This window comes from Sturnus vulgaris, chromosome Z (assembly GCF_052056855.1).
Source record: "Sturnus vulgaris isolate bStuVul1 chromosome Z, bStuVul1.hap1, whole genome shotgun sequence".
Classification (NCBI taxonomy): Eukaryota; Metazoa; Chordata; class Aves; order Passeriformes; family Sturnidae; genus Sturnus; species Sturnus vulgaris.
In genome coordinates, this window is record NC_142283.1 from 29586774 (window position 1) to 29603877 (window position 17104).

The 17104-nt window shown below is 35.6% G+C and overlaps 1 protein-coding gene across 11 annotated transcripts in view; it reads right to left on the minus strand.

Moving 5' to 3' along the window:
* The window catches only part of ADGRV1 (adhesion G protein-coupled receptor V1), a 270560-nt gene that overhangs the window by 236064 nt on the left and 17392 nt on the right, over positions 1-17104 (minus strand). For 10 of the 11 annotated variants that reach the window (XR_015799671.1, XM_088157229.1, XM_088157227.1 and 7 more), the window contains exons 7-11: positions 15008-15573; positions 13516-13786; positions 12378-12707; positions 9856-10032; positions 8588-8811 (exon numbers count right to left, since the gene is read on the minus strand). Coding sequence is in view for 10 of the 11 variants with exons in the window: in XM_088157229.1 (XP_088013355.1) it covers positions 8588-8811; positions 9856-10032; positions 12378-12707; positions 13516-13786; positions 15008-15573 (1568 nt within the window). In the remaining variant the exon portion in view is untranslated. Of the gene's footprint in view, positions 1-670; positions 704-8587; positions 8812-9855; positions 10033-12377; positions 12708-13515; positions 13787-15007; positions 15574-17104 lie in introns of all 11 variants that reach the window. The other variant, XM_088157236.1, reaches the window with a different exon arrangement.

The window sequence follows — 17104 nt, forward strand, 5'->3', positions numbered from 1 at the left end:
CCTCAGATGTAAATTTTCAACTACATTAAGTTTATTCAATTAAAAATGCAAGAAAAACTACTACTGAAAGATGCATAAAGAATGCACCTTCAGACTGATGACTTTGATATATCTTATTAAGGGTTGGTTTATGAACTCAGATTCATCTTCCATGTTCTCTGGAAGAAAATTTCAATGAACAAACAGGAAATATCTATTTTAAAGGGTAATATGTACTGTTTATTGCATATTAAAAAAAATATGCCAGCAGACACAATAACCTGTTAACACAAACTAAACATATGTCATTCTAAAAAAGGATAACTGCTCATCTTTGATCAGAGAAAATTTCTCTACAGTTCTAGTCAGCTCGGGCATTAAGGTAGGACAAATTGTATTTCTGGCAGTTTAAGACAACGGATCCATTATTGCAATCAAATGCAGGTATCAAACACTGAATCATGCATTAATAAATTTCATTCACAAATCCTAAATAACCCTTCAAGCCAGAAACTCATGCCATCAAATTAAAAACCAAAGGGCAAAGCAAAACCAAAGCAAATATTTTCTGAGGGGATGCAGAAGACATGATTCCTGAAAGGAAAAGTTTTTGACAGATTCTGTTCAAACTTATCACTCTTAAAACAAAGCACTGATTCACTGAAGACAAACCACAGTTCACTGCACTTACCCAAAGTACACGACAAACCTTTCTGTCTCTACCCTGTTAACAGAGAAAAAAAGAAGGAAAGAAGGAAAGAATAATAGAGGGAAAGAAAAGGGATGGGGGAAGGAATGAAAGTGCCACTTCCTGGAATTTCAATAGTACGAGTCTTAGACAATAACAAAAGAGTACCACAAAGGTTTTTTTTCCCTTTCCAAACGTATCATGTTCCTTTTTTGGGAACCTCCTTCCTTGGCATTTTCCTGTTAGCAAATGCTAGCAAGTGGGCAGTCCCCGCTGGTAAAAAATGACCCCATGACCAATTCAAGACATCAAGGCCCATTCATGGTATATCCTACCCAGCCCTCCTCCAGGAGTTCTATCACTGCCAACCTCTGTGTCTGTTCATAACAGCACCAGCAGCCCATATTTATAACTTCATGCCAAAAAAATACAATCAACATGCCTCCATTATGTGTTATTTCATCAGTCTGACATAGTAATGATAAAAACAGAAAAGTACATTGGGAGTTATACATATAAAAAAAAATTTAGCACAAAATCACATCAAACTTTATTTTTTATTTTCTTTTCAGTTAATCAGATTACCAGAGTAAAATACCAAAAAAAAAAAAAAGAAAATAAGAAAACTATCACCCCCCCAAAAAAACCTCATAGAAATAGGAAAACATAGAAAAACATAGAAATAGGAAAATAAGCACATCTAACAAAACTATCACATCAAGCCAGACAAATGGACATTATTCTGCAATAACAAGTATGTAATTTCATTAAAGTATGTAGAGATTATTTTCTTAATCTAAAATAAACATATATTTAATATAAAACCTGGATCTACCACTAAAATTGTATAAACATGTAAACAAAGCATTTATAAAGTGAAATTTTGAATTCAAAAAAGAATTCAGATTCAGAATTCAATAGACATAAGAGTTTACACAAAAGTTTGAAGTAATAGAGCAAATACACTTGCAGCTTTCTTCTTTCAAATAGGAGAATTAATTTAGTAGAAATTTCTTAGTTATGTCAAATGAGGCTACATTTTAAATACTATATATAAAGACATTATCCTCTCCATGAGAGATGCAAGTTTTCCAAAATCATCAAGCATTAATACTATTTAAAAAGTCAAGGTGAAAATTCCAGAGCTAAAATTTATGCTAAATTTTCATTATATTGCTCTTAATACTAAGATTTAATTATATCACTAAGCTGTTGGTATCGTATTTCACAGCAGAGAATACAAATGAACCATTATATCAAGTAGGTTTTTGGTAGGTATGCAAAAGCTGGAGTGGTTAAGACACAATCATCAAAAAGTGAAAGGGCATGCCAGCATCTCTGTCATCTTCATGAAGTCAGACTGCATGAGTCCAAATAGAGCTCAGACAAAAAAGGGCATGTTACCTGAGTAGTGCTAGAATCTAGTATCATGTTGCAATGTACAATGGCAGCTCTAACGAAATCCAAGGGATAGCAGAAATTAAACTGTCCCAGGGTACCATAAGGAGGTACTTTTAGCATCTCCAGATATACTTTGAAAGAGAAGTATGAGAAGACTGGCAATACTTACTACCTTTTAACAGTTACAGTGTAAGTAAGACAGGAATCTCGAGAAGTTAGAAAGCAACTAGTCAGATTCAGCCCATACACTGCTAAAAACACCATTATCTTGGATTTTTCTCCAGACAAGGTTTTAGAACTTGGGTCACTTGGCTGACTGATGGATCTGACCATGTTTTCCCTATATGAATGGCTAGACTGCTACCAGTGCTGTGACATATTAAATATTGGTTAATATTCAAAACCAGTAGATGGTGGTTGGGAACTGGAACAGGATCCCCAGAGTAGCAGTCACAACACCCAGCCTGACAGAGTTCACAAAGTTTTTTGACAATTCCAATCACAGTGTGATTAGGGCATCCTGTGCAGGACCAGGAGTTGGATTGGATGACCCATATGGGTTCCTTCCAATCTTGTTTATTCTGTGATTCCATGATAAAACAGCCTATGCAAAACAGAACAGAAGCCACGAGGCACAAGCTTCCAACTTAGATCTGCCATTGCATGAGCAATGAACACAACAGGATCCCTCATGTCTACATTCTGATGTACAAATTTACAAATTTTCATATCAACCTTGCACCAGGATCCATCCAGTGACTTCCTGGCTCAACCTTGGATTTTTCTTCTTGCTGTGGACCTGCCTGGCCGTCACTGAGCTGTGTCTGATGCCAGTGACCATCATCCAAACTTGACATGTGTTCCTGGCTCAACCTGCCCCACCACCACTACCTTGCCTTATACCCTGGACTGAAGGCTGCCCCCACTTCCCATATGACAAATCTCATCTGAGAAGTCATCACAGAAGTTTTTTCTTTAAAAATACCTTAATTATAACTTAGCAAGAACTACAGATTAATTAGGACAACTAAGAGAAGCTTCAAAATGTTTTCCCACTTTTTAAAAATGCATAGTAGTATAAAATAACAGAAAGAAGATTTTTGACTGAGTTAAAATAACATCACAGTTACAAAATAAATACTACTGAAAATAAAATAATAATTAAGAGATGTGTTTGAATTTGATAGCTTTAACTAAAGAACTGGAATTCTGAAGAAAATGAATGCTTTGAAAAGCCCATGAGAAACCAAATTGTAACTGAATTTTTATTAATGTTACTCTGAAACACACACTTCTCTAAACTCTTTCTCTTCTTTGGGTGTCTCAGAAGAGGCACATGTAAACTGCTGGTAGAAAGTTACTCAATTTGCTTCCTCGATGGGTGTTCATTACTTCATTTTTTTCAGGATTATTTACTGACTTAATTAGTGACCTTGCTTTAAAGGATAGTATTCAAGGAGGATTGGCCACATTACAAATTCCACAGTGTTTCTCATCAGAGGGAACACCTTCTCTCCAGGTTTAATCCACTATTTATTTCATTTTGGAGGCCATTTTAACTTATGTTATTCATAGCAGATGATATATGGTGTTACTACTTTGAAAAGTAATGAAAGCTCGCAGTAGGTGTCCAATAACACTCATACAAACATTCTACTACCAGTTTCAAATAACTTTTTCCCTATCAAAACAAGATATGACCAAAGCATTGAAGTAAAGGCCAACATTCTACACTGAAATACTTAATTCTTATAGCATCACATATGTTTCTTCATGAAAAAATTACTTAAGAAAGATAAATATAGTTTTGAAATAGCACTAATCACAGGAAACCCCCAAGTTAGAAAAATATTGCAAACTCTGTTAAACAGCCTCACTTATGCTCTGAATTAAGGCACATAGACCGTATGCAGTGCTTTATATGGGTCTTCCATGATTTGCAAACTTTTTTATCATTAGGTAGTCTCTTAAAGACAAAAATGTCTTGATTAAATTTACAAAATAATTATTTTTAAAATGTAAATACAAAACATAGGTTTGACTCAAGTGCTGTGTTCAGTTTTGGGCCCCACAATTCAGCAACCATGAATTTGTATTATTGTAACTCTTAAAAAACATGCGTCTCTAAAAAACTTTCTCTTCTATCAGGTATATCAAAGTGTCCTCTTCCACTGGGCCACTTTCCAGCCACTCTCCTGCAGCCTGTAGCTCTACATGGGTTGTTGTGACCCATGTGGAGAATCTGAGACTTGGTTTGGTTGAATTTCAAGGTACTGGCATCAGCCAGTCAACCCAGGTCCCTCTGCAGACCCCTCCTATATGGGAGGATAATTTGTAAGGATAGTGCAGAAGGCAGTTTTCCACAATGAATTACAGCTGTACTGATTCCTGAGAAGTGGAGACAGCCTTGCCTGCCCAATGAGGATGGGTGTTATAAAAGAATGGGCTAGCTAGTCAAGAGTAAGCTGTATTTTGAGATGGAGTTGGAGTCTACTGCAGCTCAGGATGCAGTCTGCTGGCTGTGCTGTGAGGAGGTAAGGGACATACCGTTAGGCAAGGCAAGATACTGTGTGAGGGACAGACAGGGTCAGGTGGCTGGGTAAGGGACAGCTTGGGGCTAGCCAGTCATGCAGAAGAGAGAAGGAGTCAGTGCTGTGTGGAGCTGCCTATGAGGAAAGGAGACAGAGTTGCTTAAGAGAAGTCCACTAAGAGAAGGCATGGAAAGTTTTTAATAAAGGACTGATGATGGTGTCAGTCCAGTCTGTCTCAACATAATTACTACACTCCTACCCTCCATCAGATCAACAATCACATATAACTTGGTATCATTGAGAAATTTACTAAGAGTAAACCCCTCATCCAGATCGTCAATAAAGATATTAAACAGTTCTCGGCCCAGCACTGATCCCTAGAGAACATCACTAGTGACTGGCCACCAGCTGGATGCAGCACCATTCACCACCACTCTCTGGGTCTGGCCATCCAGACAGTTCTTAACCCAGCAAAGAGTGCTCCTGTCCAAGCCGTGGGCTGCCAGCTTTTCCAGGAGTTTACTGTGGGACACAATAACTTTGCTGAAGTCCAGAGTGAGAATATCCACAGCCTTCCCCCAATCCCTCATATGTCATCTGATCATAAAAGGAGATCAGATTGTTCAGGCAGGACCTGCCCCTCCTAAACCTATGCTGGCTGGGTCTGAAACCCCAGCCATCCTGTAGGTGTCCTATGACTGCACTGAAGATGATCTGTTCCATAACCTTGCCAGGCACCAAGGTCAGGCTGACTGGTCTGAGTTCCCCAGATCCTCCTTCCAGCCCTTCCTGTGAATGAGCATCATACTGGCCAACCTCCAATTGTCTGTGACCTCCTCAGTTAGCCACCACTGATGATAAATGATGGAGAGCAGCTTAGAGACCTCTTACAACAGCTCCCTCATTACCCTAGGATGGATCCTATCCAGTCCCGTAGACTTGTGACCACCTAAATAGCTTTGCCAATCACTACTTCCTCCAGGATTTCAGGAGACTCTTCAACTTTGTTTGCCCATCCAAGGGACCAGTTGCCATGAGAATAATTGGCAATAATAATTACTGAGGCAAAGAAGGTGTTAAGTACCTCAGCCTGTATCACATCACAGAAATCACTAGTACTATAACATTTTCCACATTACATTGCATCAGTTTTGCTTCACTGAGCATATGTCGTATAAATAAATTAGATACATACATATATACATGGATCTTTTCTGGCATCCTAATTTACGGGAGTCATGACCAAAAGATTCTGAACATAAACTATTTAAACACTCAGCTGTTTCTGGATTTTAATTTTCCCAAACTAAAAAGAAATTAATTTGTGTATTGCTGCTCCCATAACCTAAAGTCCAGAGGTTTTTCACTCTCAGCTCCATTCATTTAAGAGAACAAGCACAATCTATGTGCCATGTCCTGGTCCTTCAGCCGTGACAATTGCCAAATTTATAGCTGTGTATCTGCACTGGGAGAATGACAGCTGCCAATAGCAGAATTTCTTGTGCAAAAGTTACAAACAACAATTAGATTTCACTACAGACCTCTGGCTTCATTTATGTTTAGTTTCAATTTGGGCTTATTAAGATATGGGCAGGCATCCAAACTGAAGCTGGTCCTAAAGAAAGAAAATATGAAGAAGCTTCAGCAGGTACAGGATTATCTTGCTTCTTTATGACTCATCTGTCTTCTAGGTAAGCATATTCTTCATGATATATATTGGCCTCCATTTTTTGGACAACGTTCATAATTATTTTTAATATCCAGGGCTACAGATGGTGGCCATAGAGCAAGGAAGGAAAACACTATTTTTAATGGCTTGGAAGGTTTTTTTTTATAATTATGGGTACAATCAAAGCTCATTTAAAAATAAATTGCCTTAACAACATCACTGAGTTGTAAATAATACATCCTTGTTAGAACTAATTATTGTATTATTTTACCCATGCCATTACTAGTTGCAATAAATGGAGTGCTTATGAACATATTTTTATGTCTATGGTTTCATTAAAGTTCGTACATGCTCTGTTTTTCTACTGACTTATGCTACAGTTTATCAAACAGTGCAAGCACATCCACAGCACAGTGCATCTTTGTTGCATCTACTGCTGTGAAGTGCTGGCTGCCAGTCTTGAAAACTGAAATCTTCTGTTCATCTAGAAGACACAAACTATGTAGGAGCCAATACCAAAAGCTTATATGCATCACCCTGCCAGTATCATTCACCCTTGTTTTGAAGAATCATCTCCAGTATTGAAAGGATGATCTTTGCAGATATTTCATTCTTGGCTCCTGCTCACATTAAAGTGTCCGAATTTCACGTGTAGCCTTGAGGGACACTATTCAGGTCTAGAGAAATGTTCAGATTTTATCTGCTCCTTATTTACTTATTTTTCCTGGCTAGACTACCTGTTCCTTACTTCACTCTCTGACCTTGCCAAGTGTGGGAAAGCAGCTTACAGCTGGCAAAATTTTTACCAGCCACTTCATGATCAATAGAGCCTGCTACTTTCACTATACGTAACAAAAGTAGAACAGCAGTTCCATTTGTTCAGCTGCTAATTCAATCCCTTTTAGTCCTAATTTTCAAGGCATGGGATTACTAGTCAGAGTAAGTGGTAGAAAGCTGTCTCTGCACACTGCAGAGCTGCCCAATATTGAAAAGTTAATCTTATGCTGTCCACTTTCTCTATGTACTTACTTGTCTCTCCTATCCTTCCACTTTATCATTTTTGCCACTTTACACAACTTCAATCATTATTTCTAATCTTAGTTTTTTTGTCTGTGTCACAGACTCTAATAAACTTTCAGGCAAACCATTTTCATCCACAGGAAGAAAAACAGAACTGCTTCCAATAGTCTCCATTTGTTTTTGTCTTGAACAGGACCATCTTTTCAACACAGTGAGTATCCAAGATAGAATGAAATAATTCATTGGGCACTAGATGCATTCACCAGCCAGCTTCTACAGAAGCAGACCAATCCTGCACTGGAAAAGCATCTTCCCTGTGTGATAGAACAATGCTCAAAAGGAGCAGCAGCAGCTTGAGTTGCTTTTTGGTTTGCTAGTATGTAACCTACATGAGTATCTAGTGTTAAAAGTTCCCATGAGCTAGTCTTCCTATATACAACAAGGACACTTCTGCATAAGGTAAGGACTGTGTAAGTAGTAGATGTTCAATGCAGACATTGCAGCTGACAGACCTCTCTTAGCATGTTTCCAGAAAAATAAATGGAAAAAATATACCTTAGATTATTAGGGGGTATTTTTCTAAACTATGTATACATCTGAATTTTTTGAATAAGGACTGAAGAAATAGCCAAGATTCTCCTGCTAGTAAAACAAAAAGGATCCTGGATATGAAATAATTCAAGTATTCTGAGTACTGTTCACATGCAGATAATATTATCTCCTGAGGCCTCTCACAGCCTTAATTATCCTGCAATCCTTATGTCACACAGAAGGGAGACCACAACACTGTGCTTCAGAAACATTCTTTGTCCCTTTGTAGCTGAGGCACGTCATAATAGTCACACTGGCCTATTTTGGAAGCCAGTAGTTGTGATGGCAGTATCTAATTCTGCAACAATATCCTGACTATAAACCTCTTCTGAGAAAAACACAGTTATGTATTGCTTTCGTTACTATTCATTATAGCTTTTTCCATTATCTCACTAAACATTATTTTCCTGAAAATAAAAGTGTTATAATCAATAACTAAAGATCAAAGCTAAGTGAAAATTTTTAGTAGCATACATTATTTTCATCAAAATATAAACAAGTCACTAGATAATAAGCACAACATCATTTCTTACATTGATCATGAGTCAAAGAAGATTTTATACACAGTCTGAAGCAAGGGCCCAATATTCCTCCCGCCTTTTACCAACACAATGGAGGCAACATCTCATAATTAATACCATGCCAACTTTTTATATATACATTGAGTAGAAAAAGTGAATAATATGAATAAAGGTTAGGGTACAATACCTGTCCAAAGTTAATAACACGGTTTCATTAATTTCAGGTATATCATCAGCTTTAATAGTAATGTTGATTGTAGTATCACTTTGTCCAGATAAGAAAACAACAGAGCCATTAAAAGGACTTATATCATCCTGTGTTACTGCCTTGTGATTAGGACCAGAGGGTCTCAAACTCCAAAACACTGTTGCTTGACCATCAGTCCCATCTCGATGCAATGCAATGGGAACCTGTAAAGCAGATTGAGTCTGCTGTGACTTGCAAAATTAGATGCAAAAACAATGAATCCTTTGCAAATTACTGTTTGAATATAAACCTCAAAATATTCACCTTGAGTTTTTTACTTATACCTATGTCTAAGATCTGAAATCAAAGATGGTATATCAATGAAAATACATTCTGAATCTTATATTTTTAATCATCTATCCATTATATACTTTTACATATATGTTTATATATACTTAGTGGGGGTGGCAGACTGTTCAATATTACCAATCACTTAGCACTCATAAACACAAAAATCCTTCTATGACTGACTTAACCAATGCCCACCTCATCAAGACAACCCAGGTTTTAAATGTAACCACTTTAATTTACTCTGGTTGTTATAGTTCCAGCCTGTACACTGCTTAAGGAAATCAACAGTTTTATCCTGAGGATGAAAAGCACGTTCTCTGATTCAGGATTTGAGGGAAGATGTCAGTTGAAACAAGAAGGGGGAAAAAGAGAAAATGTAAGAAAAGGTATTTTATAAAGGGTTTCTCTGGCTGAGATTACAGCATTCATATGGACAACAATGCTTTCGAAAATGCTTTGGGTAGTGAGAAACAGAAAAAAACATATTTATTAGAAAACAGACCCAGCAAGCCAAACCACATATTCACATGTAAGTGAACTATAAAATATACAGACACTTTCATGAAGTTTGGGAGCAAAATCAGTCCTACTCTACAGGAGTGCCTTTGCAGCTGGGGCAAGAAATTAAACTGTATGCAGCATCTTTAGCTCCATGTGAGCATCAAGACCTAACCAGTTCTAGATTTTTACAGAGAAAGCAAAATTCACCACTCTTTTCAGATGACAAACACATTAATCTTGCTAGCAATTTTTTGCCCTTTTGGTTTTTTAAAGCACAAGAATATTTGGGATAAGATCAAACTCAGAGGATGGATTTTTCTCACATTAATTTTCAAATGTTACAGTGCATATAGCAAAATTTGCTTTCTCCAAATAAGTTTTCCATACTAAGGGATAATATAAAAATGTTTACTTACCACTGTAGCAGGCAATTCTTCTGGCTCAGAAAGAATAATTGGAAGATTGCTAGTAAAGCCTATTTCCCCATTTGCAATATCTGGAGTAATCCTCAAAGAAATATTTCGAATCTCACCTAATCTAGGACTCACGGGTGGCACAAGAGGAATTCTATTCAGCAGCTCAACTTTTTCCAGCTGTGAGAAAAAGTAAGAAAAACTTGAAAAATAAGAAGCCTGAGTACCAAGAAAGAATTATTCTGACATCTTGGAATGTGTCATATGCAAGAAGCAAAACACCTCCAGAATAAATTTCTCCTACCAGTAACATTGCTATTATAAGGATGTGTAAGTAGCTGTGTAAGCAATGAAGTGAATGGTATTGAGCTTCCACAGCAGAATGGTATAGGTCTCAGAAAAATCATGTACACAACTAAATATATGTAGAGGGAGAATTCACTGTCTTAACTGGGCAATTCATTACTAGATCTATGAATTGATCTGCCAAGCATAGCAGATGTTGTTCTAACTTCCGTTTTTTGCCATGCATTGATAAAAATCAGCTGAAGTCACTGGAAACTTAATAATTTAGACCCTTTCATGAAGCCAAAGAGTGATTCAATCTTCTTTCCTCTCTCAAAAAAATATAGAGACTTCTCTATTTACAGTAACTAATATGTTAGAATTACATTCAGAATTGAAAATCAGTACAAGATTTCAAAACTGTAGTCTCCTTTTAAATTACCATATTTTGATGGTTTATTTATACTAAGAAGAAATAGAAAAATGTTTATTCTATCTTTGAATGGAAAATGCCATTCACTTAACCCACCAGCACCACTGAAATAACAAGGAAGGCAGTACTTGTTTTAATATTCCTTTCAAATACACTTTATAACACTATGAGATTTTTTTTGTCTATATGGATCATAATAACAGATGTTTCCATGACTGATTTGCATATACTTCTGTAAACATTTCACTGGTGCATGAACTACCAATGACAACCCTCTTTTAATTCCCATTAGGATGTTTAAGTGTCTGCATACTGAAGTACGTGTTACACATCTTGTCCATGGTCCAAACTGCGATGCTATTTGTAATCTATTACCTGAAAAGAGCTTGGAATTAGATATTTCAAGTCTTCTGTCGATCTTTCAGATCACATGAAGATGGTAAAACATACCTATTCTAATACTTCAGAACCATATTCCCTACCTAGCTATAAACATAGAATGTGTGTACACCTAAAACAGTAACATGATTCTGGCAATACTTTTTTTCTCTCTTTTTTTCTCTTTTTTTTTTTTTTTTTTTTTTTTTTTTTTTTTAATAGAATGTACCAGTAAGGAGGTAGTGGGAAGAAATCTTTTAAAGTAATTAAAATATCTTTGGTAGGCTATAAATTAAAGAAAAAAAGAACAAATTTTATGTGATGGTTTCATATCAACATCTCCATTTGAAAATTTTGAAGTCACCTGACTTAAAATTAAAAGACTAAAAAAATCTAAGAAATTACTTTGAGATTTGAGTTTTGGTTGTGCCAAGTCACCCCCTGGTCTATATATCAGGATTGCTCCTGGGCTCATGATCCCAGACAGTGTCAATAGTTAATCAGAGGAAGCAGTGATTATTCAGTAGTTTTAAACTGCAGATGATAAAATAAGTACAAAAAATTGCTGACTACAATGCCCAGAATTACCCACAGCAGCATACCTGAACAATAACTTGCTAACAAGTATGAAAATCTGGTTTTCTCCAGTGAAAAATGAAGAAAAAAAACCTCATCACATAATTTTAAAAAATCTTTCTTTAAACATTTTTGTGGAAAACCTGCTTTCTTCCAAAAGCATAATTTTGAATTTTTCCATCCAGTCTTATGAGCAGTGACAAAATCTCCCTTCTTACAAACTCAGATAGAGAAAAACAAATAAATAAACAAACCAAAAACCCAACCAAACAAAAACAAACAAAACAAACAAACAAACAAAAAATAGAGGATGAAAAAACCAAAAGGGCACATACAGGGAAAACTAGAAGAACTTTTCAATTCCCTGGTCAAAGTGGCACATAAATTAAAAATGAAACATATGTTTGACTATTTTTAATTTATATTTCCTTGCTTTTAATTTCTAAAATCTGTCATACTTCTGTGGTGTAGGAGCCTTAATTTGATTAAATTGAAAGCCAAGGGGTAGACAGAATGTCATACCTGAAAACGTAACTAACCTCTGCAACAACTAACCTCTGCAACATTGATATAATTTTGTTAAATTTCATGATTAATAACTGAATTCTATTACAACACTGTATTTTTTAATGGTATAATTAAAAAATAATGATTACAGATAAAGGTCTTTATAGCATATTTGTGGAAGCTTTATCTAAATTAAAGTTTTCTGGGCTACAGAACGAATAATTTTTTTATTTTTTTTTTTTTTTATCAGGTGGAATCATTAAATTAAAAGGGAAGGAGCCACTACTATTTTATATTCTTTATATTACATGGGCTAAAAACCCACCCCAAAACACAGCTGAGATACCTGTATTACAAAATGAGCTCCATTTTGAAGAAATGCATCATTTCGTATAGGTATATTTACAGTAGTTTGTGCTTTTCCTTCTGGAAAGATGAGAGTACTTCTTCTAGACATATTTAGAATGCCACCTTTTGCTCTCTCAAGATCCAGAGCTCCAGCTGGAATGTACATTGCAGTATAAACCAACTGCACATCTCCAACTGTTCCTCTTTCCCGTGAAAAACTCAAGGATAAAAAGCGTCCCTTTGGATTACTTTCAATCTTCTGATTCTCCAGAGGATGGAATTTTATTAGGCCATAAACATCATCACTGTCCTGAATGTAAAATAGAAGCTGCAAAGCAGAAAACAGCATGCTGCATTACTCTATAACATAGTTTCATGCCTTCACAAAAACATCTCCTGACTGTCACCATACATTTTTCTCCTTAGTGAACTGGTATCAGGAAAGAAATCAGATTGACAGCCCCAAAGTATTCTTTTTACACAAGAAGCATGACACTGACACTGGCAACTCTCCCATTATGCATCATCACACGTGCCAGAATGAGCTCTGAATAACTGATTTTTTTGGTTCAGCAGCCAAAGTGAATAATTTAAAAATGCTTCAGATTGTAAAGAATTTCATTTTATTTACCACGCTCATTCCAACTATTTTTGAAAAGGACAAAGCAGGAACTGAGTCACAGAACTGTCATCAATTCCAGCCACCCTTTATTTAATAGTTCAGAGGTTACAGTCTTAACCACCAACCTTTCCCCTTGAAGTTGTTACTCTGTAAAACATTTCAGTAATCATTAAAACAGCACATGAACAAGTGACAATAACTCTCCTGTCTTCTGTTAGAAGGCAGTCACTTGAGACAGCATTTATTCAATGCTATTGTTGCACACTGGGAATAGTCTGAACTGAATGCTACCTCAGTAAAAACGTCTGGCATTGTACACTATACTGAGCCAAATACTTTAGATATGGCTCTATACACTAAGATTTTATTAAGGATTAGTTTGCTTGATTTTTACCCAAGACCAAATCCTTTCACCTGTTCAGCTAATCCATCAACTAATCAATGTTATTAAAACTGGAAAAGTCTTTATTACTCATTAGTACCTTCTCCAAAAGAATTATAAAAGTAAGCTTACCTCAGATGGGTCGCCGACTTCTGCACCTCCCTGTATTGTATGACCTAGGAGTTTCAGAAGATAAGGCTCTGCCTCTTCTGGTATATCATCATCAATAATGTTCAGAGGAAGTGTCACCAGCATCTGTCCTTGATCAAAACCTATCTCCCCTGCCTCTGGAAGTAGGTCTGTACTCACAGGTGAAGGATCACTGCTATTTCGGATTATAATCCAGGAAACAGAAACATTTCCATGTGTTCCACCATTTCTTACAATTTTGATACCTTCAAACCTATGGTTTTGAATGAAAACAAAAATACACAAACCATAATTACTGTTGGCATGTATGGTTATCAATTCCCTAAAATATTTCCACTGACCTAAGTAGTATAAATCTTAGCTGCTTGCAACTGACATGTGACTCAAGGTTTACAGTTTGTGAAATCATAACACATATGTAAGACTTGAGCATTTAGTCATGAGCTCTCTGGAAAATCTCTGAAGATACGTGTTAGATCTCACTTGATTTACAGCAAGAAAGATACTGAGAAGCTTGGCATGTTCTACATTTGTCTTGAGAAATACAAATCAAATTTCAGAAAACTTTTTGCCTATTCTACCTCATGAGCAGTTATGAGGCATGAGCATTGAAATAATGATCTTGAATGAACTGTTTGCCTCTGTAATAAAAATATATTGTTACTAATATTTATGATATGGAAATGTCATGTTACCTGCATCTGACAAGTGCCTAACTACAGCAAAAAGTCTGGAAGTCATAATTTACGAACATTTAGAAAGCAGGTTTTTTATTTCTTTACTGTGTATAAAAAAGAAGGGTAAATACTTAAGTGCTGGGCCCTATATACCTTAAAATATGCTTTCACAATTTCTCATAGTATGATAGTTTGAGGCATTATTTTTTCCTTTGGGGATGAACTAGGAATAATTAGCAGTGGACATTTTTATTGAGATTATCAATATTGTGTATCCATCTGCCTATAAAATTTTTAGACAGCTTTGATTTTAATCTCTCTGTAAAACTGCAAATATTGAAATTGGTTTTGAGTTTAAGGTAACTATTTCATGGGAGATACTGAACTCATTTCTTTTCCTTTAATCAGAGACTGGTATTATAGATAGCAAATACAAATATACACCAAAGGTGTAAGACAGAAATCTATTTCCCACTGAATCTGTGTGTAGCAGTATCACAACTTCACTGATCCTACCTTTAGATTAAGGAATTTTCACTATTCTGATAATGTGTTTCAATAGTTATATCTTATTTACATATAATTTATTGATATTAAATTACTTTCTGTATAATTAGGCATTTCCACTTCCTTGAAATCTTTGTAGATATAGCTGATAATAACAACACACTAAGTGATTACTACATTATATTTTAATAGTGATGTTATAATTACTTTAATGATATCCTAAGGATGCTTAACTATTACAAACAAATCTCTTCAACAGACTAGATACTAGATTTTATGATCTGTAGTACCTTGAAATTTGGTCTTCATCAACGATAACAGTTTGAGCTAACAGAACTCTGTGGATTGACAGCACTCCATAGGGTTTATCATTCGGCTGGATAGTGACATGAACAACAGATGGATAAATCAAAACAGCATCTCCCTGCAAAGTGTCTTTAAGAAGCATAATCTGAAAAGTCTCAGCAATTTCAGGTATGGCATCATCAAGGATTTTAAATTTCAAATATATTTCGTGAACTAGAGGTGGGAAAACAAGAGTTGTATTTGGCTGTAGATCTAGGAAGTCTACATTAAGCTGTGCATGTGCAGTTGAATCCCCAGTTATGATGGCGTAACTAACAGAGACTTCATCTTCATCAGGTCCAATTAATTTTCCACTGACATCCTTACCACGAACCACTTGGATTGTTACCACTTCATCTTCCTCAGGCACTATATAAGCATGCTGAACAAAATGCACGGGACTGTCATTTTTCCTAATATTAATCCAAACAGAATTTTTTGTGTTGTTGATTTCAGCCCCTCCCTTCACGCTCTTCAGACAAACAACAAAGATTTCATCATTTTCAGGTACCTGGAAAAATAGTATTAGCAACCATGTGTAAGTCACATTTCAAATATATGCAGAAAACTTATACCGAGAAATATGAAATGATACTGACTTGAAAGCTCATTTCATATTAAAACAAACAGAAGAATAGTCTTAACTTTTGCTAAAAATCTCTTTTCAAAATTTAATGTCTCTATTTCCCATAACATACTTCTGAAAGAGGGTAGAAAGTCAAACAAAAAACACATATAAAAATTAATCAAGAATCAGAAAAATCTTCATCTTTACACCTTGAGAGTATGAGACCAACTGCCATTTTTGAAAGCTAGCTTTACTTGGAAACAAGTGTTCTTCTCCATTACTTACATTTGAATTTTCTTTCTTCTGATGTTGATTCTGATCTATCTCTATACGTTACCTATGTATCTTGGCCCATCTATCCCTATACAATTGGAATCCTTTGTTCAGACACACCCAAAAACCCGGACAAAATTTCCATCACAGATCAGAGAAAGTGTTTGCTCGTTCTTAGCAAAAATTTAGATGTTGGTATTTCTACAAAACAAGTGTTTAAAACTACATTTTAGTTCTAGCTATTTCTTCTCCAATGTCTGATGCAGGAGACAATAAAGAATAGCTTATAAAACACGAATTACAGGATTAAGAATGAGATTTCTGCTTTATATCACCATATAAATATATATATGGACAAAAATTGGTGTGATCCAAAATCCTGGGTATCCTGTGCAGATCCAGGAGTTAGACTTGATGATCCTAATAGGTTCCTTTCAACTCAACATTTTATATGATTCTATGATTCTATATTTTATTCCCCAAATCCTGAGAAGTTGCACTTATGGAACTGGAAAAATATTATTATTTTATTAATACAAATAGATAAAAAGTAAACCTCTAAAAATTATTTGCAACCTTTGCATTTCATCCTTACTCTGAACTACTGGAAACTGGTAGTATTTGCTTCTGAGAGGAATTTCAGGACAAAATTTCAATTTCTGAAAATCCTGCTGCTGTCCAATATTTCTTTCTCTTTCACATTAATTTGTTTATTGACCATCCTCAGATCCTTTTCTAGGGCTAGAAGAGTGGGCATGATAGCTTATGCTAATTCAGTTCCTTTGGCTTATGGCACTGAAACATGCATAATGCCATTCACTGATATGAGGGTTTGTTGTCAGTGCGAGATCTAGAAGATCTCAGTCACGAACTTCCTATACTGAAGAACAATACAGTTGATCTACCTCAATAAAAAAATGCTAACTTATATTTCATTTAGTTGACTAACTGATATTCCATCTGGCATCATTTAAAATATACATTTAAGAACGTCAAAATGTATCCACAACTTTAGCTATAGTTTACATCTTAACATTTCATATAAACAGGACATTTTTGAATTCTTATTGGCATCATTATTGACCAATTATTGACCAGACTTCAAAGACAGCAATATAAAAGATTTTCAGTCCTGATTTGCCTCTTTCATTTTCTGTTCAAACTGTTCCATTGTTCCTCACTAAAAAAGGAAATGTACACA